At 43.1% G+C, this 23951-nt stretch overlaps 1 protein-coding gene across 4 annotated transcripts in view; it reads right to left on the bottom strand.

The window, feature by feature from the left end:
- FNBP1L (formin binding protein 1 like) overlaps nucleotides 1-23951 on the bottom strand; it is a 78213-nt gene that overhangs the window by 15941 nt on the left and 38321 nt on the right. For 2 of the 4 annotated variants that reach the window (XM_048497509.1, XM_048497510.1), the window contains exons 3-11: nucleotides 23623-23676; nucleotides 18464-18611; nucleotides 18232-18294; nucleotides 16813-16917; nucleotides 16006-16134; nucleotides 12690-12836; nucleotides 11068-11271; nucleotides 8980-9138; nucleotides 1820-1834 (exon numbers count right to left, since the gene is read on the bottom strand). In XM_048497509.1, the coding sequence (XP_048353466.1) occupies nucleotides 1820-1834; nucleotides 8980-9138; nucleotides 11068-11271; nucleotides 12690-12836; nucleotides 16006-16134; nucleotides 16813-16917; nucleotides 18232-18294; nucleotides 18464-18611; nucleotides 23623-23676 (1024 nt within the window). The remainder of the gene's footprint in view (nucleotides 1-1819; nucleotides 1835-8979; nucleotides 9139-11067; nucleotides 11272-12689; nucleotides 12837-16005; nucleotides 16135-16812; nucleotides 16918-18231; nucleotides 18295-18463; nucleotides 18612-23622; nucleotides 23677-23951) is intronic. The other 2 variants (XM_048497511.1, XM_048497512.1) reach the window with 2 other exon arrangements.

The raw sequence follows: 23951 nt of genomic DNA, 5'->3' as shown, positions 1-23951 counted from the left end.
GGTCTTGGTTCTTTCTCAGAACCTGCAGATCCAAGGCTGCCACGCTTTAGAAAGCAGGGAATGGGAAGGTCCTCCACTTTAAAGAACCTTGGTGTCTGATCTGGGATATCAATGGGGACCTCCTCTGAGTCAGAGAAGCGTTCATACTCCTCGGGTCAAGCATCCTTCCCAAACTTCTTCTTCCCTCCCCAGGGAAGCGCAGTGGGTCTCCGCAGGGTGAGATCTTGGGGTCTCTGGAGGTTCCCTCCAGTGGGGATCTGGACCTAGTTCTAGGGGTGACAGGAGCCTGACCAGACATGGATTGGGCTGCAGGGAATTGCTGAACATTAGACATGACATTTTGCATGGCAGTAGTCATTAAGCTCACAAAATCCTCCGGGAAATTCTGCCACCCCTGGGAGCCCATAGAGGGGCCTGGGGCATTGTCTCTTTCCCCCCCCCCCGAGAATAAAATCTGCTCATCAGCTCTGGAAGCGTGGCTGAAATGGCTGCTTGATTTTCTTTCCAAGGGTTTCTAGCGGTTGCGTTGCTGCTCTGCTTTGGCGCCAAGGCCTGGGCTTCCGCCGATCGGGGCCCTGAAGGCGGGTTCAGGATCCACTCAGCCATCCGGGCGCTCGGGTCCTCCTTCTGGTCTACCCTGGTCGGTAGACCAGTCCTCCGGCCGAACTCCCAGCCTTCCGTCAGCCGGGCGGCTGGTGAGGGCGCCGCTGGGTCTGTTCCCGCCGTTCGGAGGTTGCCCTGCCCTCGCGGCCTCCTCGCTGGGAAAGTTGCCTGCCTCCGGCCAGCCAGGCTGCCCGGAGAGGGGATGTTTTCTCCTCGCCCTCATGTCTATGGCTCCTCGGCCGGGTTCCTCTGGTGAACGCTTACTTTGGCGGGGAAAAATGGTCACCAATATGATGTCTGGAGGAAGGCGGAACTACACTGAACTGAGACTAACCCCCAGACACACTAACACAAACCACACTAATTAAACGCTACTGACACCAAGGGCACACACAAGAAACAGAGAAAGACAGAAAAGGCCAGAATCTAATTCTACTCAGTTGTAGGAGCCTGGTGAGATCCGCGGCACTCCTTTAGCTAGGCAGGAACAAATACTGCCAAAGTCGGAGTCTCACAGGAAGTTGTAAGAAAAGAAAAAAGTAGATCCTGCCTCCGGAAGTGGGTTAGGAAATAACCCAGCAAGATGGATTCCTCCTCCAGGAGAAAAATTATGATTCCTTATCTTTATCACATAAAGCACTGGCAAAGGTCTAATCCAATATTGAAATGGTTGTGGTGGGTTTTGCCTGCATCTGTGGCTGGCATCTTCAGAGGTGTATCACAGAGGGAAGTCTGTTACACACTGTATGCAGGCAAAACATTAGGAACAAGATCCACCAGACCACGGCCACACAGCCCAGAAAACCCACCACAACCAGTTGAATCCGGCCGTGAAAGCCTTTGACAATACATCGATACTGAAAGTTTGGTGAAATGCTACACCACAGAGTCCATTTCTATTGTCAAGAAATAAACAAAGGGCATAGTTTCTAAAATACCTTATTTTTTATTTTATAGGGACAATACAAGTACACACCTCACCTGTTGGTTGAACTGCTTAATCTAAAAGTGATTTTAGATATGTAACCAGTACCAAATCAGGAGTCTATCTGTCTTGTTCACATGAAGCACAAATGTTTATGAGACAGAATGACAAAGGAAAGCATGTACAGTGACCAGAATATGCATCTCAACAACTGACTCAAAGCAACTATGAAATGAAGACGACTTCAGTAAGCTACTTTCATGCTGTTGTTACAAAGCACACAGACCTTACCGTCTTCATCGACCACTGACCGGGTCAGTTGAAAACAGAAAGAAACAGGAAGTTATTCACATGCTTCCAATCAATCGTTCTTCAGGAAGAAAACTAAATGCAAAACAGCTCACTCATTCCCACTAATTAAAGAGGGATATACCCTGAAATGTACTTAATATTGCAGCCTTAATGGCAAAGTTTTATAACATTTTGATCATTTTCAACTATCTACCAGACATACAGATTTGAGGCAACTGTAGTCAACGCACAAGAGATGCGATTGTAAAAGAAAAATTGCAATTTAACCTTGCTATTTTAAAAAGGTACCACATTTATTTCTACACTGGAGCAAAACAAGACGCACAGGAACACCACACAAAGCAGCAGCATTAGATGATGGCAATGGTCTGGTCTACTATCAACAAAATCCCAAACAAGCTCCCCAAAAGGCCAGAACTGAGTGCACTGAGCTGTGCACATCCAAGCAGGAGTCGCCCTAGATTTTTAAATCAGCACCCCACTTTGTGCCACGGGTTTTGCAGCAGAGGGATCTTTCCGAAGCAATGTGTAATTTATGACAGAGTGTTACGGTACATATTCCTTTAGGTATAACCTGAAGTAGCCAGTGATGTATCTAGAGGTGGGCAAGGGGGTCTCAAGCCCCAGGCACCGCTTCTGTGGCCAAACCCACCGTCCCCAACTGCCCCCCAGTTGGGAACTCCCCATTTGGGAGTGGAGTTGAAGGCCAGTGAACGGGGCATGCCTCACCCTCATCTCCACATGGAGATTACGAACAGGGCCAGCCGGGTTCATCCCACCCCCATCCCCGCTTGGAGGTCCGGTGTGCCACACCCAATCTCCATGTGAGATGGGAGCAGCAAGGGTCCATTTGAGTCCAGCTAAGGGCAGGCTTGGACCAACTCTAAGCTGCAGCCTGCAGCCCAAAGCTAGATCCAAGTCTGGCCTAAGCTGAGGTCAGACTGAAGCCAGTTGTGTTGGCTCCGCCATTAAGCTCCACCTGACCAGAGGGGGACATTGGGGCAGAGCCAACAGCATAAAGCTAGAGCAGCTGACTTCAGACTGAGCGTGGCAGGGGTCAGGCTTGGATCCATCCAGCTCTAAGGCTGCAGTTTAGAACTGGATCTAAGTCTGGCCTCAGCAGCTTCCCGTCTCCATGCAGAAGTCAGGGGTGGGGCTAGCAAGCAGGCTTGGCTTATTCACAACCTGCACGTGAAAACCGTGAAAGGGGGCAGTCCCACTTGCTACGCCCCCTCCATATGGAGGTTGATTATGGGGCTGGCCCCACGCCCGACTTCCATGTGCAGGTGGGGTGGAGCGAGCCGGCTCACCCCATTCACAATCTCCACATGGACCTGGCTGGCCTTTGACAGGGGGGGCAGGGCACAACTGTGGTGGCCTGTGCCCTGGAAGTAGCGGTTTGAAGGTTAAGACTAGAAACCCAATCCTGTCAATTACATATTTATGAAGGGCTATTAATTTATTCTCTTGATTTATATCCCTCTCCCCAGTCACAATGTGGCTCAGGTCAGCTATCAACCCCCCCTTCCAACACTGAATGGTAAAGATAGGAGAGCCTTTGGCAGTAGGAACTGGCCATAATAAAAACCAGAGGGAAGACCCAGATGGGAACCAGTAAGCCAGTGCCATGGGACACCTTATGTATTGGTCTGTATTGATGGTACAAATTATATAATATATATCCTTATGATACTACTGAAGGTCACTGGTAGTATCAGTATAGAAAGGTGCAACTACAGATCTTAGGAGCTGATACCCAAGAACATAAAGAAAGTTTGAGTGAGGTTACTCTCTATTCTGCAGTTATCCCAGAAATTATGTGCATGACAAAACTGGTTGCAGCATCAATGAAAGGAGGTGCACACATCCCCCCATGAGCATAACAGGGGTTTCGGCAACAGCTTCAGAAAAAGCTTGCTGTGCAGTACATGGAACTACTATTCCACCAAGACTCAAAAGCTCTGCGGCACACACAAACCGCTGCACACATGACTGATGTATTTCTGCACATTGCCACCAGTATGATTTACAGTTCCACAGCTGAATATGCAGCTTAAGGGAAAGTTAACACATTGAATCTAGCAGGTCCTAAAAAAGAACTAGCCCACCATTAGCTAAGCATTCATGTTTATTGTTTGGGTGCTCAAATGTACGTATGATTTTGGAAGTCATTCTCCCACACAAAAAGAGATAGAAGGACTGTGGAAATCAGGCACAGATTTCACTCATTTGGACATAAAATGCCTTTACACCACACCTGGAATACAGCAAGTGCTACTACATATAGAAGGTTACTGCAAGGAAAAAATGTCTGACCAGCCCCTGTAGTTTTGTCTCACCGGCATACTGAACTAGCTAAAGCTACAACCAGACAAACCGACCACAGTTTGTTCACAGTGAGAACAAAAAGTCCTCAGGTTTGAATGCTCCCCGTTCTCTATCTCTTGGGCCAAAATTAAAGACTTGCTAGTTTAGAACTAATAACTATTGGCCATGACTTTCAAATCCCTTTAACAAATCCCTTTCTTGCCTGTTTAAAGATTCTAGACAAGGATTAAGCCATGGACCAAAGACAAGAAACACTCATTTGTAAAAGCATCAAACTCAGACCTCACGACAAACTGTGATTAATTCTAAATCAGGAAGTCTTCAATCAGCATAAAAGTGGAGGGCAGGGAATATGCAAGCCCGAAGACTTCCATCTGATTCTCTTCACAAATGTGATGTCTGATTACACCCTGAATGTTTTAAGAGTTAAAACATTTGGACATGAAAATCACAGCAACCAAAAGGCAAAAGCAATGTTCATTCATCTCATGTGACTGGATTCCCCTGTCACACTGACTCTTGATTTCTACCAAATGACATCTGCTAGGTTTCACCCCCCCCCCCCCCCGGTCTACTCTTCAGAATGTACAAAAGCAAATACACAGCTGTATTTAGTGTTACATTTGGATGGGTGATGTCAACAACAGACTAGATGCCCCTAAAGATTTCATTTGTTTTCAGTCATGCCCAGCTGCTGCTGGGTATGTTCCTGATAGCTAAAGAAGAGATCAAGGGTTAAGCTCCAGTTCAAATGGCTCGAGCAATACTTTATGAAGGGGGAATAAAGTTTCTTCAATAGCCAACATCTAATGATAAGGAAAGGCCATTACACTGCTCCCCTCCACTTTTAAAAAAATCAACGGGGTGGCCCTGCATACATGCAGTTCCTTGTGTGAACTGGAGCCACGTGCAACAGGCAATTCAATCTAATTATCATTCACTCTAAATAGGAAGGGTTGCTTATACATTTTTACATGCTATCAAGAATGATCAAGAGGTATCTAGCAACAATTTTTTCAACATTTTGAAGAACAAGGATACCAAATCACAGGGACTTCAAATACTATTGTTTCTCCAAGCTTCCCTTTCAACTGCATTCACATCAATTTTCAAATTAGGTATTCTGCTTAGGGAACTAGGCTGTCCATGATGCCTGGAGGGCCAGGACAATGCAGTAGTTGGAGTGCCTGATGAGGACTGGGAAGACTCAGGTTCAAATCCCCACTCAGCTATAATGCTCACTGGGTGACCCTGGACCAATGACTGTCTCAACTAGACCTTCTTCACAGGGATAAAATGAGGGGATTTTAATACTTGGAGCTACCTAGAAGAACAGCAAGAAAAAATGTGGTAGACAGTGTACCTCACAAGACCATTTCTGGATTTGCTTTCTTGTTCAAAAAAAGTACACATTTTGCTACCTCTTTCAAGGATTACATGAAAAGCTACTGCTGGAGCAGGAAAATTCTGATCACAATTTATCACGTTCACTAAACCTTGTTTTCAAGTCAGAAGCGTAGTTGGGCCAGAGTGCGCCCGGTGCACACTCTGGCTTTTTCGCCCCACCCCCCCGCCATCACCCACCACCACTTACTTTAGGAAACCAAGCAGACTGGAGGCCTGTTCTGGTGGGAACTACATTTCCCACATAGGCAGGCCTGTTCTCCAGCTGCTCAGTTTCCTAAAGTATGGGGGGGGCGCTGTGGGGGGGAATCACGCCCGCCTGCCCCCCCCCCGCAGCGCCCCCCCCCCACTTACTTTAGGAAATCGAGCAGGCTGCAGAACAGGCCTTCCTGTTCTGGTGGGAACTACATTTCCCAGGGTCTCCTGGGAAATGTAGTTCCCACCAGAACAGGAAGGCTTGTTCTTTAGCCTGCTCGGTTTCCCCCCACAGCTGCTCTCATCTTATATTTTAGGAACCCAGCAGGGCGAATAGTTCTCAAACTTGGTGTGGGAACTACATTTCCCAGGAGACCCTGGGAAATGTAGTTCCCACCAGAACAGGAAGGCCTGTTCTCTAGCCTGCTCGGTTTCCTAAAGTAAATGCGAGGGGGGGTGCCACAGGGGGGGCACGGGGGGAAGGGCCAGGGGGAATTTTGCGCCCCCCCACGTGACCCAAATCTGCGTGCCCGGTGCATGGCGCACCCCTGTCCCCTGGGAGCTTCATCACTGTTTCAAGTATGATCAACAAAACGGTTAATTTCAAATTAGAACTACCCTACATTTTTTTACAGCTACAGACTAAATTCTCCCCGAAAAACAGCTGAAAGAGAGGAGGAATGATCGTGACTGGCAAAGAACCAGTTTTGTTACAGGGGATTTTTTTTTTAACCCAGGGGCTAACTTCCATTGTTATTGATATGATGGATATAATGGGAACAACTTCATTATCCTCAGCTACCTTTCTTTCTGAGATTGTCTTTGCTAGCACTACATTCTCTCTTACCATAAAATCTACGTCATTTAAAAACTTGAACTGTAGAAGAACAAAGTTTGAACAACTAAGTGAACATAGGCAAAAAGGTCTCATTTGTATAATCTAGTCCAGGGGTAGGGAACCTGCGGCTCTCCAGATGTTCAGGAAATACAATTCCCATCAGCCTCTGTCAGCATGGCCAACTGGCCATGCTGGTAGGGGCTGATGGGAATTGTAGTTCCTGAACATCTGGAGAGCCGCAGGTTCCCTACCCCTGATCTAGTCTGACTGTAGCTCCTTATCGCCCAGGTCCAATATAGAGAAATTACTAAACTATGGGGTCCTAACTAAAAACAAACAAACGAACAAGTTCAAAGGAATGTAAACCAAAAAAGAAAGAAAAGAAATTGCAGTGAAACCCATGACAACAGTAAGAACTCCTGTAATCATTAACTGGAATTGCTTTTAATATCTTTGTGGACTCTGATATGTTTCTCTTACATCAACAAAGCACAGCTATGACCAATACATAGTCTTAGGCTGGGTTCAGGGGTTGGTTTCTAATTTAAAAAGAATGCAATCTGGTTGATACAGTCAAATTTCTGCCTATTAGGACCTCAGTATTTTAATCTCACAAATAAAAATGTATTTCACAGGCCAAAGGGGGTGAATGCACTCAACATCAGTGACATAATGAGTGTTGCTGTCCCTAAAACCAATTCCATTTGCAGAATATGCCATTATAATTAGTAAATGCACTTCCTTGATTTATCTCAGAAAGTAGCATTTAGCAGTAATTCATAATTAATGAAATGCAGTTTACCAAATAGCAAAAAAAAAGCCCTCCAGGAAGCTAAAATAACCATTACAGTTAGAGTACACTGCATTAAAAATCAGAATATATTACAAGAAATCTTGTTTTAGAGATCTGTACACACTGTTAAAATCTGGAGGAAGGCAAGGGTTCTTCTGAAATTGTTTCTCAGAAAAAGACTATTGTAGTATGGGCTAGCATCAGTGGTGGGATCCAAAAATTTTAATAACAGGTTCCGATGGTGGTGGGATTCAAACAGTGGCACTGCTGCACACACGAACCTCCAGTCCCTATTGGGCAGGGAGGTTGCTTTAGTAACCCCTTCTCAGAACTCAGAAAAAATTAGTAACCACTTCTAGAGAAGTCATGAGAACTGGTTGGATCCCACCTCTGGCTAGCATGGTATGTAGCCCTCGAGCTTACAAAGATTCACAAGTTGTGGCTTAACATATAAATCCAAATAATAACAGGGATGCAAGCAATTTACTACATTCCCTCAAAAACATGCATACTCTCTGATAATGGGGGAGTGTCACAGCATGTGCAATCTGTGGGCTGGATAAAAGATGAAAGCAGAGTGACCACCAGAGGGCAATTAAGGGGAGGTCAAAATAATATTCTGAGCGGCTTGTGTCCAAATCACACTGCACAAAACAGAACGAGCAACCATATTAAAGTCGGAGAAGAACAGACATTTAAGTAAGTAGCAGAACAAATGTCTCTTACTTGGGTACATCTACCCAACAGCCAATGTGGTGCAGTCCACAGAGAGTTTGACTAGGCTCTGGGAGACCCAGGTACAAATTCCCACTCTGTGATGGAAGTCTGCTGGGTGACCTTGGGCCAGTCCAGTCTCTCACACTCAGCCTAACCTACCCTGCAGGGTTGAAAATGGAGAAGAGAACAAAGTAAGGAGCTCTGGGTTCCCATTAGAGAGAAAGGTGGAGCGTACATGAAGAAAACAAATAAATATATTGAGAATTCCAGAATCAGACATATGATTCCACATTCACACAACAAAACAGCAGCGTGCAACTAGCTTAAGGCAGCAAGCTTCCATGGCATGGAGTCCGAGATTCCCAGCCCAATTCCAACCCTCCAGCTGCCAGTGTGGTGTAGTGATTGGTGCTGGACTTGAGACTAGGAAGGCATGGGTTCATGCCACTAATCAGTAACAAAGTTTGCTGAACGATCTTTGAAATGGGCGGTACCTTTCAGCCTAACTGATCTCACAAGATAGTGTGAAGATTAAAGAAGGTGATGGGAAGCAGGATGATAACCATGATGAGATCATGGAGAAGGGCAGGACAAAGGGGTGATAAGCAAATATCTGCCTGCCTTTCCCATGCTAGTTAAGTTTTCATGGGGGGGGGGTAGTCTCTTTGCAGAAACAGGTGTTTTAAACAAACCAGTTGAGCTGAGGGCAACTCTTACACAGCAGACAACTAAGCACAATGACCTCTGATCAGATTACTGCTAACCAAGAGCCTTATAATGAGGGTGGAGAATATTTAAAAAGCCACACCACAAGCACACTGTCCATAGCGCCATCATGCACCTATGACTCATGATAAAACTTACCCCTCTTTTGAGGCTTCTGAAAGAAGAAAGTCTGGGCTTCCCTGTTTTTATTTCACTCATGCAATAATGCACTTGTTCAATGGAGAGTATGGGATACTGGGAACCATTAGAAGTACTGGAGGTGTATAAACTAGTAGGGGTAAGGGGTGGGGACTGCGGCTGACACAGAAATAAAAAAAGGAACAGATAAGGCAAACATTCAAAGTGATCTGAAAATTGTCTTTTTCTTTCAACACAAACAGATCATTAAACTTATGTTTCAAGATTATTTTTATCACACAAAATTGCTAATTAAAAAGACTTAAGAATTAGAAAAAACTTTGTTAAAGTCATATCAAATGTAACAGAAAACCCTTGCAGTGGAATAGCTTGCATACACTATTGAATAACAATCAGAATAGAAGGGAACACAGCAAGCTTTGGTACTCTGTATATCTATGAGTTATTCATTTGCATTTCAAAAAGAAAAACTCCAAAAAGTAAACCAAGATTTTTAAAAAAATTAATACTAGATTGCCTGTGCTAGACTGCCAGCAAAACTGAAGGAATGGCACACATAGGCACATTTTGCCCTGCACCTGCAGTATTCAAGTATTCTGCTATCTGTATGTGCATTTATAATGATTAAAGAATGGGTTTTTTAAAAAAATGTCGTGCCAGCTTGTAGAAGTAGAATTCTGCATCTTGGTCTTCATACCATGTTGCTTTCAAACATCCGAAGGCATTCGGCACTGGCCTCCCTTTAAATATTCTGATCTGTTTATACAGCTTCAAAGAAGCATTCGTTTCAACAGAATTAGTAGCTATGCATTATGGATAGACCATCTCCCTAATGCAAGCAGAATTCCACCAACAAATAGGCCCATTATGCACAAGATGTCTGTTGTGTGGCAGGGGCAAACGTCCGTCGCAGCAAATTTTTTTGTACGGATGTATTTCCCTAAGCCCCGCTTTCAATTTCCATTCCCCCAGTGCCAAGCGACACCACTTTAAGCGTGACTTTTATTTTCTTGGCTGCCAGAGCACAAGAGATTTGCCAGTGAGCATAACTTTGCCCTGGACATCTTCCCTTCATCCACCACCAGCCCTGTCAACTCCCCCCACCAGCCCTAGCAACTCCCTTGCACTCCCATGCACAGCTTTCCCCCTCCCCCTTTTCAGTTTTGTTATTACTTCAATTTTTATTATATTGATATAAACAGAGAATCACTGCAAAATTGTTGTCTTTTATTGCACTTAAAAACTTCCAAATGGCTCATCAGCCATTTACCTCATGCTCTCACTTCCAGAGTCGTTGCAGTTAACAACAGGCTGAAGTGCGGGGAATGTCTGTAGGATGAATTACGAATGGTGGGCTAATCATTTAATAACAAGCTTCTCTCTGCTCCCCAGTGCTGTATTGAGAGTGTCGTTCATTCATTTCATGGCCTATTATGCATAAACAGTTACCTCAGGGCTCTTAGTTGCACAGTGGAGCTGTAGTATGGTCTCCTCGTGTTTCTCTGTTTACACACAAGGAGGCATTTACGGCACTGAGCTTGTAAAACAACAAATGCAGTCCACAAAGCAACACAGTTTCACCAACCTGACCTGCACCCTCCAGCTCTAGCTGTGGTAGTCAAGACCCAGAAAACCCAGGTGCTCTTGGATGCTCGGACAGCACATGGTGCAAACAATCTACCACAGCTGGGCAGTATTCTGTTGCCCAGGTTCACCTGAGGTTTGCTGGGGCTGGGTTGCTGCATTGTCAAGTTAGTGGGGGCTGTGGATCATAACTCCATTTCTGTTTCTAAGCTGTCATTTTTGCCAATATGAATGTTATACAGTGAGCATTCTAGAAATATGTAGAACGATATATTATATTATATTATATTATATTATATTATATTATATTATATTATATTATATTATATTATATTATATTATATTATATTATATTATATTATATTATATTATATTATATTATATTATATTATATTATACTGACTCAAATGGACACCACTTCAACCTTTACCACATATTACAAATATACTGTGTGTTTTTCATTTAAAATTTGTGAGCAATTTTTTACATTTCACATTTTTTTACCTTTGGTTTTTTTCCAAAGAGCCACAGTTTGCCCTTTGCTTTTCCCACAGTGGTTTTTGCATCGATCTTCATTCCTTCTTGCTTTGGTATACTGATTGTTCCATCAGAAACAGTCCTGTAAATGTGCTGACTATAATCTTCAAAGGGAAAGTCTCCGGGAGGTTCAAAGCCAGACTTGAAGGAGTCTATTACGATTTGAGAGTCCTTGATGAGAGAGATACAGTTTATAAAATGATTACACAAAGTGCTAATGGTTTAATTGAAGGGATATTTAACAATACAAGAGATGTAACATGCATAGCTAAAAAGAGACTTCCAGAAATCATTACTGTTCCAGACAGACATAATTCTGTTTACAGAAACAGTTTTCTGGATCTTTGTTTTGTACCAGCATCTAAATCAATTTAAACATGATATGGCTGCAGAAAGAACAGAAATGACAAATGCCCCGTGGGTCTTATTCTTCCACACCCCCTTCTCCACTGAAGAAATGTGCAAACTCCGCATCTGTATACCGCTTTGCAAGTATCAGATTCCGAACATGCCAAAGTTCTGTGTTGGAGGAGTCAGACTTGGAGACAAACAGAGCGCATGAAGCATCGGTGATAAATGTTCTCTGAACAATATCATCACATCTGAAGTCACCTCTCCTCCATTTAGATGTTAAAAGTGCAAAACAAGTAATATCAGTGCAACTCTACGCATAATCACTCTCCAGCAACAACCGATCGTGTCACTCTTTTCATTCCCCTTCCTTCTACAATTTACTTCTCATTTTAAAGAAACACACACAGGATTTTAAAACGCTACAGGCACTTCTATTGGCAGAGGAGGAGAACAGTTTTCACCAGTTTCCCCTTCCCACTGCAGATCCCCTCTTAGCTCCCACAATTTCCCTTGGCATGCCCTCACAACGGAAGCAGGCTTCAAGAGCGGTTCAAAGGGCTACAGCAAGAGGAAGGAGGCAGCAGCGTCCTGTTCTACTAATATTAGTCACTGACAATTCTTTAGCTCCAACCCAAAATAAAAATGAATAAAGTGAATAAAAGTAAAACTCTGAAATGGTTCACAGTTACAATAGTTCCAATCAGGAACCCAAATCCCTTGATAAACTGCTGACTAAAATTTAAGAGGAAGAGGTACAAGAATGTCATACAATGAAATGGCACCTCTTCTGGGCAATTTTTTTCTGGCCAAACAACTGTCTATTATGCAGGCATTATATACACTATGAAGTAGCCTAAAAAAGAGAAAATGGGATCTCTGCAGTAACCACCTTTTTCTTTCCACATTCGCAGACATCCAGTGAAAAATGTATGACTTGCCAAGCTGAATGCAACTGACCATACAGAGATCCAAGGAGGATTAAATCAACCTCCTGTTTGTACAGCCTGGTTAGGCGCATCCCACAACAAAAAGGGGAGGAGGGCCACAACACAATGCTGGTGAGTCTCTTTCAGCTTGTTGAGACACAAATTATGCGATTGTAATGTGTTACTTCCTAAGGTGGTCATATGTGATCCTGATCATTATTAGTTAACATGAACTAAATTCGCTAGATTTGCTCTAATGCTGCGTGCTTAATATTGATGTGAAAACCATACAGCACCAGTGCAACTTACCCTGCGCTCGTCCACTGATTTTGCTGCAGAAATCATTCCATCTAAACATTTTGAAATTATTGGAATCACTTTGCGTTCAGAATCTGCAAACCCCTTATAACATTCACTGAGTTTGATGGTTCTTCGCTCGTCCATTTCTTGAAGATGCTACAACAAGAAGGGAAAAACTTGAGCATCCTTCACATTCAAACATACTTTATAGGCATACAGTGGGCCACATTTATCTCTCCACTTTTTATTTCAATTCTTGTTCTTCATCCCGTTAAATAGTATCAACAAAGAAATGTCAAAAAAACCTGAAGAGAATAATAGTTAAGATTTATCCCTTGCTTTTCTCTCCTGGGATATTCAGTATGCCCGGCAGATGCTCTAAAACTGAGCCGCCGCCCTCCCAAAAGGAAAAGAAAACAAACAGACCCCTGCAAAAACGCAGGCAAAGCGATCACTTTTAATTAATAAACACATTTTTGTTAAACAAGACCCAAAAAAAGTATTGCTAATGGATGGGGTTTTCCAAGCCACAGCTTCACTGTGCCATCAAAGCAATCCAAACAAAATCTGGAAAGCAACCAACCTTGTCATCCTGACTCAACCTAGGTAGACTCTAGTTCTACTTTAATAAAATTATTCACAGCAATTAATTGGACCATGAGACTTAATCAAGTTGGGGTAACAGAGGATATAGGAATCTGCATTTTGAAACTAAGCCTCCACAAACAAAACCTGGATGCGTTCAGCGAGGGTGTGAGAAGCTACCCAACTCCAAACCCGGCCATAAGGGGAAATATGAATGCAGTCCTAGAACTCAATTCCAGTCCCTTCATCCAGGTGACATCTGATGCCTGCACCTGGCCATCTCAAGAGAATGAGACTCTCATTTTTCCCAGCCAGAGACAGAACACAGGAAGCGACTGTCTTAACACCAAGTAGTCTCCCTTTTACATTAATCTTTGCACTTCATTTCAAGTTGTTTTTAAACTGTTGAAGTGCTTCTGCTCAAAAGAGAAAGGAAAAATAGGAAAGATCAATTTAGCAAATACAAAGTCTTCATGCACATAAAGGAACTGGACTATAACACCCACCCCCAAATGAATAATCTGACTGTGAAGATAATATTCTTTGAAAGTCTATTATTGTGTTGAGGTCTACTCCACAAACTGCAAAGTAAGAGTTGTCATTAAGAAATCATAAGAATGACTTATTCAATAGGAACAAAATTGCTATACATTTGTTTCCTCAAACATTTCAACAAAGGTCCTTTCCTCACAGCAGAAATGAAACATCCTGAAAACGTTTTTAAAAGATCTGTTTTGGCATTTTGTCTCCCAATGCAGGAGAACACAAGCGTTGGCAGCCCAAATGGTTCTTTTTTCCAGCCTGCTGGCCAATGGAGCTCTGGTCAATTACAGAGTTGAGTCCACCACTTTGTGTGCTGAAACAGAGATTCTCCTGCCTCCGCTATTTGGTGAAGGTTCTCCACAGAGGTTTCTTCTGCTTTCAGCTCATCCATGCACAATTTCCAGTAAAAAGTAGATAAAGTTTATTTTGCTTAACTATCCCACACACGTCATTTTTCCTTTATTGTTTTGTTTTGAGGGGTATATCTGCAAAGTTATGATGCCACAAATATGCACTTACTGCAGATTCTCTAATCATGACATTCTCCACAAAGTTAGCTTGTAGCTATTTAAAGAAAGGGGTAAAGCACCTAGCTTTTTAGCTGGGCATTCTAACACACAATCTAAGAATGCAGATCTCTTATAACTATTTTGAGGCTATTTTGCCTTTCTTAATTTAGGCCTTAGGCATTATTTGAAACTACTGTTCCATTATGTAGGATAAAATCAGACAAGCCAGTAAGAGAGAGAGAGTGTGTCTGATTAAGGAGCAATCCATGGACACTGCTGTTGCACCACTCCTTCCATCTGTCTTTGGGTCATGATCAGGCACCAATAAAAGAACATGTGTAGCATGTACTTCCTGGAAAGTATATATGAAAAATGCTGTTAAAAAAGACACATGTGTGAGATTGCTAGGCAAAACAAACTTTATTCATCTACTTTTTACATGGAAATTGAGCACAGACGAGCTGCAAACAGAGGAAATCTCCATGGGGAACCTTCACAGAGAATCTCCTGCAGCACGCAAAATGGTGGGCACGAATGGCGAAAATGAAAATAAGAGGTTTGGGCGGAAGAAGTAAAGCGTTTCCTGCCTGCTTTTGTTCGCTCAGCAGGCAGGAAACATCTTCAACCCAGGGAAAAGCCTGTTAGTTTAACCATTTTTGAAAAAGCTGGGTTGAGAAATAAAACATTGTGAAGACGTTTTAGGGGACAGAGTTGTGCAAACTTCTTCCCCAAAATGGTTTTGAAAATACCTCAAAATGTTTATTTCTGCTGTGCGGAAATAACTAAAGTGGGGGAAATGGAAGTTGTATGTTTTTAACTGTAACTATGGAGGGCAAATTTTCTCTTCAGGTATTCAAACTGAATACACCACAAGACTATTTCATTTATTTATGTCTCTTTGTACAATGAGAAAAATGGAATCCATTATCAATGGTGATTAATTTTTACGGTAATATGGAAAGCTTGGCTAAAACTGCTGCTTCTAAAGTTATCCGGGGGGAAAAATGTCTTTAAAAATTTATTCATCTTTCTGAAGTGTCAACAAATCTGAACAATGGATTTTGAAAATATTTTCTTGTATTAGAAAACATAAGGAAGTGTTTTGTCTACATAGCTCTCTTGACAAAGATGCTGATCAACAGAAAACAATCACAGTGGCATTCTTGGCACTCTGACTATGAAACTCAGCAAGAAACACAGGCCTTTCTTTCTTTCTTTCTTTCTTTCTTTCTTTCTTTCTTTCTTTCTTTCTTTCTTTCTTTCCTTCTTTCTTTCTTTCCTTCTTTCTTTCTTTCTGCTATTCCAATATGAGACAATTTTTTGTGTCAGAAAAGTACCCAGGCTGTTGGCAATCTGGTGCTGATGCTTCTGACCCTTACGATCAATATTTTGGAGGGCATTTTGGGCTTCATCAGGATGATGAATTTTCACTACTTGGACAGATACGCTTTCTGTCAACAGAGACTGTCCACAGGATCCGAGCAAGGATTCAGGAATGCAGCTTTTAGAACAGTAGTTAACAACATTAAACTGCTGAACCAAAGGGAACAGTTGTTGTGGTATTCAAATTTGTTTGATCAAGTGATGATATAGACCATCTCATTTTCTGGTTCAAATATCTGAGGTGCACCTTGAAACTGTCTCCAACCTTTTTAGTAAAATATTTAGATAGAGAATACAATATTTACCTTGTAAATCTGTGGAATGACAATATAGAAATGCTTGTGCTGTTCACCATTGAAATTTTGCAGCTGGGCAGCATACTCATTTTTGTTTTCATCAGCCATGTGTGTACGCAGGTTTAATTGCTGCTTAGCCTGATAAGAGACACACAGATGATAATAAAAGTTTTGTTTGTATTTTTAATACAATATTATTTAGTAACAGGCTGGTCACACACAAAAATGCTGTCATGTTTTAATATTTTTAGAATATCCTTTCCTTAGGTTTTGCTGTGTTACAGAATCTTTTCCCCTTTATCAACATCCATAGCCACTTTTGACATCCTCCACAACGTTAGCTTGTGGCTTTTTAGCTGGGCATTCTAACACACATTCTGAGAAAGTAGAGCTCATAACTATTTTGAGGCTATTTTGCCTTTTTTAATTTAGGCCTTAGGCATTATTTGAAACTACTATTCAGTTATGTAGGACAAAATCAGACAAGCCAGTAAGAGAGAGAGAGAGACTGTCTCATTAAAGGAGCAATCCATGAACACTGCTAATGCACAGTTCCTTTCATTTTCTTTGGGTCATGATCAGGCACCAATGAAAGAGAAAACATAGCATGTACTTCCTAGAAAGTATATATGAAAAATGCTGTTACCTGTCATTAAAAGTATTTCATTAAAATATTTTTTAGCCCATGGTTATCCGGGCAATGACATTTAGTAAACAGTAAATTCTAGGTTGGTCAAAATATCGATTCAGAGTGCCTTTTCAAAAACATAGCATTATTCCTCCAGAATGACGGTGTTCAAAAGTGATGTCACCTACTTTCTCAACATCTGCTTTAGTCGCATTGGTATCATTGTCCAGTCTCTCGTAGCACTGCTGAGCCTTCTCTGCTTCTTTGCACTCTCTCTCAAATTTCTTTTTGCTCTACAAAGCAGTGAAGTCATATTAGAGATCTGATCAATACATTGCTATGTCATTTTACATACATATTTACAGTAACATTTCATGCTACCCCAAGTCCTGGGATACCGCCTATCGGATGGTAGGCCACAATACTTTGCGTGACTGTGACCTCTCTTTCCCCACCATTCCACTAAGTCCCTAGGATAGTATTTTCAAGATACCCTTGAAGTTTTTCAAAAATTAATTAGCAGCCTCTGGTGCAACAAGGAAATACTGACAGGAGATGGGGGAAGGGGAGGAGAATATTGGTTGCACATGGTTCAAGGAGTAAGCCAAGGCGTTTCCAGCCCATGTCGGAAATACGAGTATAATGATACCAGCCTACTGCACAGAACTGTTGCAAGGGTTACTCATTGAACGTCTGTGAACCATTTTATGAACCAAGGAACTGCACGGTATAATTATTATTACAATTAAGCTGGCAAGCATATATCTCTCCAGCTGTAATACTGAAAAGGGAAGACAAAGACAACCTCTAGTACATGGTCTGACTCTTGAAGACACAGGGCCCATAAATTCTCCCTGCCTCTATGGTCTTCCACAGGCTTGGCAGCATAATCTTCAAACACATTTAGAGACACAGCAGCAGCAGCAGAAGGCCGTTGCTTTCACATCCTGCATGTGAGCTCTCAAAGGCATCTGGTGGGCCACTGCAAGTAGCAGAGTGCTAGACTAGATGGACTCTGGTCTGATCCAGCAGGCTCTTTCTTATGTTCTTATCATGAACTTCCCTTGAACTGCAACTACATACTGACTCATTTGTTTAGTGCAATTTGAGGTTAAACTACAAAAAGAAATAACTGAGGGGCAGGGGGGACCCTCCAAAACAATTGATAACATTTGAATTATATTAGGTAGGCTCCAGCTCATAAAAAATAGGTTATTAATGACCATGTTTATGTAAGCCACTGGCAAAATTAACTCCGGTTTATAAGATCTGGATTGCACCCTATACTCCGATCTTCCATTTTAGCAAGATGTTGCTCCTGGTAACCACATCAGAGCTATGAGGCTGGGAGGTATGTCCAATACATTCTAATACAGCTGAAGTGTAGTTAGTAAATCCTTCAAGGCAGTCTCTCTGTAGATAATGGCCTGATTATTTGGAAATTAGCACCATAATGATCTAGTAATCTTTCTTGTCTCGTTAACAATGAAATCAGTGTGATGGCTCAGTGATAACTAGATTAACACACAATTCCTTTCTGTGCCAACAATTGCCTACTAAGATATATCAACCTAAAGTTGAATAGGAAAGCTGGAAACAACACTCACATTGTCCATCTGCTTCCAACACATGTCAAGATACTGTTGAGCTTTTCGACCTTCTTGAAGGTGCTGCAAAATGTTGAACATGAATTGTTAAAATAACTTTCGAAAAGGTATTTAGCCTTCAATATATGCACATGCTTCCCCAAACTGCAGCACTTACTGTAAACACAGAATGGCGATAAGGAACAGAAAACAATACTGGGAGTGTAGAAGAATTTTATTAATAATTCTTTACCATTTTTCTTTCAGTTTTAAGTTCGTGGGAATATCTCAGCAGTTCTCCATATACCCTATGTCCCAGTTCCTCTGCTACTACTTCGCGCTGTCCTGCGTAGTCGTTTAACTCATTGAGGATATTATAAAAGGCTATACATGAGGTAAACCTGATAAAACACAGTGGAAAGAAAAAGAAGCAGTCAAAGTTTTTGTTTCATAAAAGGATTAAGGAAACAGATCAGTACCTAGCATGGTACAGATGCCTTAAGCAAATGTGAGTTCAACTGCTGAAATAGATGCACAGTAAAGATGACCAAGACATACATCTCTTCAAACACAGTTTATGGAAACAGATTTCAAGAGGTGGAAAAGAATAAAGAATACTACCTGGAAGACCCTGCAGTATAGCGGTACATCCTAAGATGCAAAATGGAGGGACTGAGTTTAGAAATGGACTTAACTTCCTAGGCTTGGGAAGCTGAACTTGTTGCAGCGATGCTTTGCTCGATCTTGAGGGTTGAACATGCCAATCATACCACTCACATGCATCCCGATGGATGATCTACTGAACAAGTTTGCTACCAGCTCTGGAGACAGCGGCCTGTTTGCCTGCTCTCCTCCTGGGATGGAGGGAAAGGTGCCACACTATTTATTGTTGGCACTAAAAGGGTAGGTAGGAAGGGGAAGAAGGAAAAAAATAAGGGTATGTTTGGAAGGGGAGAAAGAAACAAAGTCACTGAATTAAAAAAGACCTCTCTTGTAAACCTGTGCGGAATGTGTGCCATCTCTAAAAATGACTTGAACTCCATTATCAGATAAGGCAAGTCTTATTATCCACCAGAAGATGTTACAGTAAGCTGCAGTAGTTCACAGTTGTCATCCATGAGAAATGAAGATGAACATTTAAAAAACTTGAAATTTGTTCAATGTGTCAGTGTTGGGCTAGATGATCCACTAGGTCCATGATTGTTATAGTCTTTTAATGATGGATTTCCTTTTAAAAAGCAGGTCATTAAAAAATCTCCAGCCTTGACGGAGAGAAAAGCATATACTCCCTATGCTGTGTTCCCATAGGCAAAAATGGAATAACCTTAGTTTCTCTGCAGCTATTTTCAAGCAGCCCCGGAAATCAAGACAGTGTATTGATATAAAGATGCTTTCAATGGAAAAAGGGTCTTTCCCCCCTCATACCATGCTGCAATGCTTCTGATTAAATGAAGTACATGACAGAAAGAAAGTTAAAAATTCAAGAAGGGGAGAATGACGAGTACTTACCCTTGAAGGGTTCTTCTCCTTTGAGCGAAAGAGGACATCTGGGTGTTTCTCAGTTGACCAATCAGGGAGGCAGGAGTAAATCTAATCTAGAACTTCCTGGGACTACTGAGACACGCCCCGCTTCTCCTCCAGTTCGGGAACTCCGACCAGCAGTTTGCATCTCAGCTTGGACCAGCAGCAAAGTTTCCCTTTGGGATTTAACCCTTGTGAGTATGCTAACAACAACAACAACAGGGGGGGAGAAGGGGGGCAAGAACCTGGAGAAGAACTTATGCAACTCAACAGTAAAGAATTAAGAACCGAACAAGGAAGTTCCAACACCAACACTGAAGGGAATATACTAATATACATATGATCATAAGTATAAATAACAGTGTAACTAAGAGTACAGATGCCTGGCATTTGGGTAAGGAAAAACGACAAATGGGAGGGCAGGTATCCTCTTTCGCTGAAAGAAGAAAGACCCTTCACGGGTAAGTACCAATGGTCGTTCTCCATTTGAGCTCAAGGACCTCCCCTAGCAGTTTCACTGTTCATTCCAGGTGGGGTTGGAAGTGCCGGATTGCTAGTGAGATGGCCCAAAATCTGCTGAAGTACTTTGTGCCCAAATCTGGCGTCTATAGTGGTGGACAAAAGTGGAGATTGAAGACCAAGTTGCCGCCCTGCATAATTCCTCCACCGATGCACTGTTGTTGAAGGCAGAACTGGTTGAGGCATTCCACACAGAGTGTGCCATTATGCCTGCCGGCACGGTCACCTTCTGCTCCCTGTAGGCCTCGGCGATACATTCTCTCACTGGGGAACAATTTTGAGCCCTTGTTGTGATTGGCGACAGAGATGAAGAGCGCTTCTGATCTCCTAAAATCCTGAGTCCTGGTAAGGAATGCCTTGAGTGCACGCCTAATGTCAAGCTTGTGCCAATAGCGCTCCTTGGGATGCTGTGGGTTTGGGCAGAAGGAAGGTAGGAAAATTTCCTGCTGTCTGTGGAAGGCTGAGTTGACCTTAGGGATAAAGGTGAGGTCTGTGCAGAGGACTCTTTTGTCCTTGTGAAACATGCACTGGGGAACCTTGACCAACAGAACTACTTGACCGACAGAGTGGGCTGAGGTGACTGCCACAAGGAAGATAGTTTTCTTCCTCAGGTGTCTGAGGGAAATGCCCATGATCAGTTCAAATGGGTGACAGGTTAGCGTGTGCAGAACAGTGTGGAGCTTCCAGATGGGGGAAGTGATGCCTGGTGGGCAGGAGGTCCCCTTGAGGAACCGCTTGATTTGGGGGTGATAAGCTGGAATCCAGCTGTCCAGCTTGGGTATGACTGAAGCCAAGGCTGCCACCTGTCTGCGGAGAGTTGAAGAGCAGAGACCCGAACCCAGGCCATCTTGCAGGAATCCGAGCACGTCCCTTATCAGAGGTACCACTAGGTCCTCGCTCTTCCTCAAGCGAAGGGCTTCCAAGAAGTGTTATAGATCCTTCTGGTGGACACTTTTCTTGAGGCAAGAATCGTCTTGGCAACTACTCAACTGTAGCCTCAAGCAATCAGGTCCCGCCATTCAATCTCCACACAGACAAGTTCCATCGTTCTGGTTCTGGGTGCAGCACCAGTCCCTGATGGAGCAAGTCCTTGATCATGGGTGGAAATGCTCGTCTTGGTGAGGCATTTTCCTTTTGGCTCTTATTCTCTTTCAGTGCTAATGTGAGCCTCTTTGCCCAGAAAACACAGACCTGCTCTAGTGCAAAAATACTAGTGGTTGTTGTTCCAATCCTCAAAATGGAGGGCTGTTTCCTCTGCCCACACCCAAGCACAGAGACAAGGCTTGGGGGGAGGAGGGAGGAAAAGGGGGAAATCCCCCTTTGCAGGAGACAGCAATGGGTTGAAGGAGGGAAGGAGGCCAGAAGGTGAAGGGAAGGTAAAGAAAGAAAGAAGAGGGAACCTACTGTAAACTAATAAGAGAAAATTGAGAGAAAATAGTGCACAGTGGAGGATAGGCTGCTGTACCCAACTGCTCTCCCTGGAAGCAGGTGAGAACTGGAGGAGAAGCGGGGCGTGTCTCAGTAGTCCCAGGAAGTTCTAGATTAGATTTACTCCTGCCTCCCTGATTGGTCAACTGAGAAACACCCAGCTGTCCTCGAGCTCAAATGAAGAACCATATCACACAAAGCAAGCCCACCATCCATGGCAATCTGTAGTTCCTCTAAAGTCCTTTACATTGTACAGTTTCAGAGATGAAAAGGTACTCAAACTCTTGTTCACCATGGAGTGTCTCCAATGCAAAGTGTTATCCCATGTTTGCTATTTTTTGGCTGCAATACAGTGACAGTGCTGACCAATCTGACCTCATTGATTTCAGTGTTCTTAGAAGGGTAAACTCTGCTTAGAACTTACTGAAAGACACGTAAGGTACCTTCAGAACTAAAGGCCGTATGCTATAAACCAGGGGTGGCCAACCTATGGTACCCAGATGTTCCTGGAGTACAATTCCCATCAGCCCCTGCCAGAATGGCCAATTGGCCATGCTGGCAGGGGCTGATGGGAATTGCAGTCCATGAACATCTGGAGTGCCATAGGTTGGCCACCCCGCTATAAACCAAGGGTGTCAAACATGTGGTCCAGGAGCCGGAGCCAGCCCCTTGAGAAGCAGCAGTGGCTTAGTGGTTAAGAGCAGGTGCATTCTAATCTGGAGGAACCGGGTTTGATTCCCTGCTCTGCTGCCTGAGCTGTGGAGACTTATCTGGGGAATTCAGATTAGCCTGTGCATTCCCACACATGCCAGCTGGGCGACCTTGGGCTAGTCACAGCTTTTTGGAGCTCTCTCAGCCCCACCCACCTCACAGTGTGTTTGTTGTGAGGGGGGAAGGGCAAGGAGATTGTAAGCCCCTTTGAGTCTCCTACAGGAGAGAAAGGGGGGATATAAATCCAAACGCCTCTTCCTCCTCCTTCTTCTTCTCAGGCCTGCAAGCCAGTTGAGGCAACCTTGCTCCTGACCTGGCAAGCCCGCAGCAGGCTTGAAAGTCCAGGCACCCACCCCAACCTTCTGAGGGTTTGCCAGCGGAGGCAGCCACCCTCCTCAGTGCTAACCCCCCTCCCCAGTGCCATTCTGTGCAGGTGAGCCCCCTGCAGGCTTGCCAGATGAGGTAACCCCCCTCCCAGGACTGATCTGGGCTGTTGAGCCTGCTGAGGGCTCACCAGCCACAGCCAAGGCAGGCAGTTCTCCCATTGCTGCAGTTTCCAAGAGACTCAACTGATACTGGACTCCACCTGTAGCCCCTCTTTATATTTTGCCATGAGTCTCCTGTGACTCTCAGTATCAACCTTTTGGAAGCCACAGGTGACTGCTGTGGGAAAGAGGAGACAGGAAAGATCCAACTGTGAGTTGAAGGCAGAAACTACAACCCTAGCAGATTTATTGTGGCATATATCTTCATGAGCCCGAGTCCAAAAATAGAAAGCACTGCTAGTCTTGAAGAATTGTTCAACTAATCTGTTAAAGATGGATCCAGAATACCTCTTCTGCGGGCGCACCACCACTGAAACAGTAGCTCTGCTTGAAGAATCCCACTTCCCACCACAAATCCCAGGAACAAAATTTCATTGGGATCAATGGGTACAAAAAATGGGAGGAAGCCTGGAGGTCCCTTTATGCAAGCTTTGACCCACTCATGAAACTATTTCCCACAATTCTTAATGTGCCACAAGGCTCTCTGACGTTTAAACTTCTATAGAAACGTGCTTTATTTGTTTTTGTTACGACCCAATTCTAGCAGAATTCACCTCACATCAACGAAGCATACATAAACCCATGTTTAATGTTGGAGCCTCTTTCAAAGTAGTTGCATAGCACAGAGTAACTGTTTGAATTTGTCTGACACTTTTCACAAAAATAAGTACCGCAACATTAATTTTACCTGGGTTCTTCATCTTTGGATGAACGTTTAGGACAATACTTCTTCACCAGATTTCTGTAAAGGAAAGAAAAAGACATCTTCTATAAAAGTATTTTCTAACAAAATTTCAAAATATTTGTTGAGGAATCAGAATGCATTCCTGGAGAAAATGCAGACTGGTATCTGTATCTTCCTGCAAGTATCTTCTTGCACTGAATTTACTTACCTTAGTAATTACTCAGGGAATGACTGTGTTGAGATGAACTGGAATACTCCTTGATTCATCATTACACTCAAACACTACAATGCTGATTTTTTTAACAGCAGTAAATTTATCAGAAGCAAATGTG

The sequence above is a fragment of the Sphaerodactylus townsendi genome, linkage group LG05 (assembly GCF_021028975.2).
Source record: "Sphaerodactylus townsendi isolate TG3544 linkage group LG05, MPM_Stown_v2.3, whole genome shotgun sequence".
In the NCBI taxonomy this organism is placed as follows: Eukaryota; Metazoa; Chordata; class Lepidosauria; order Squamata; family Sphaerodactylidae; genus Sphaerodactylus; species Sphaerodactylus townsendi.
Note: the sequence above shows the minus strand (reverse complement) of the source record. Positions and strands in the feature narration are given on the sequence as shown.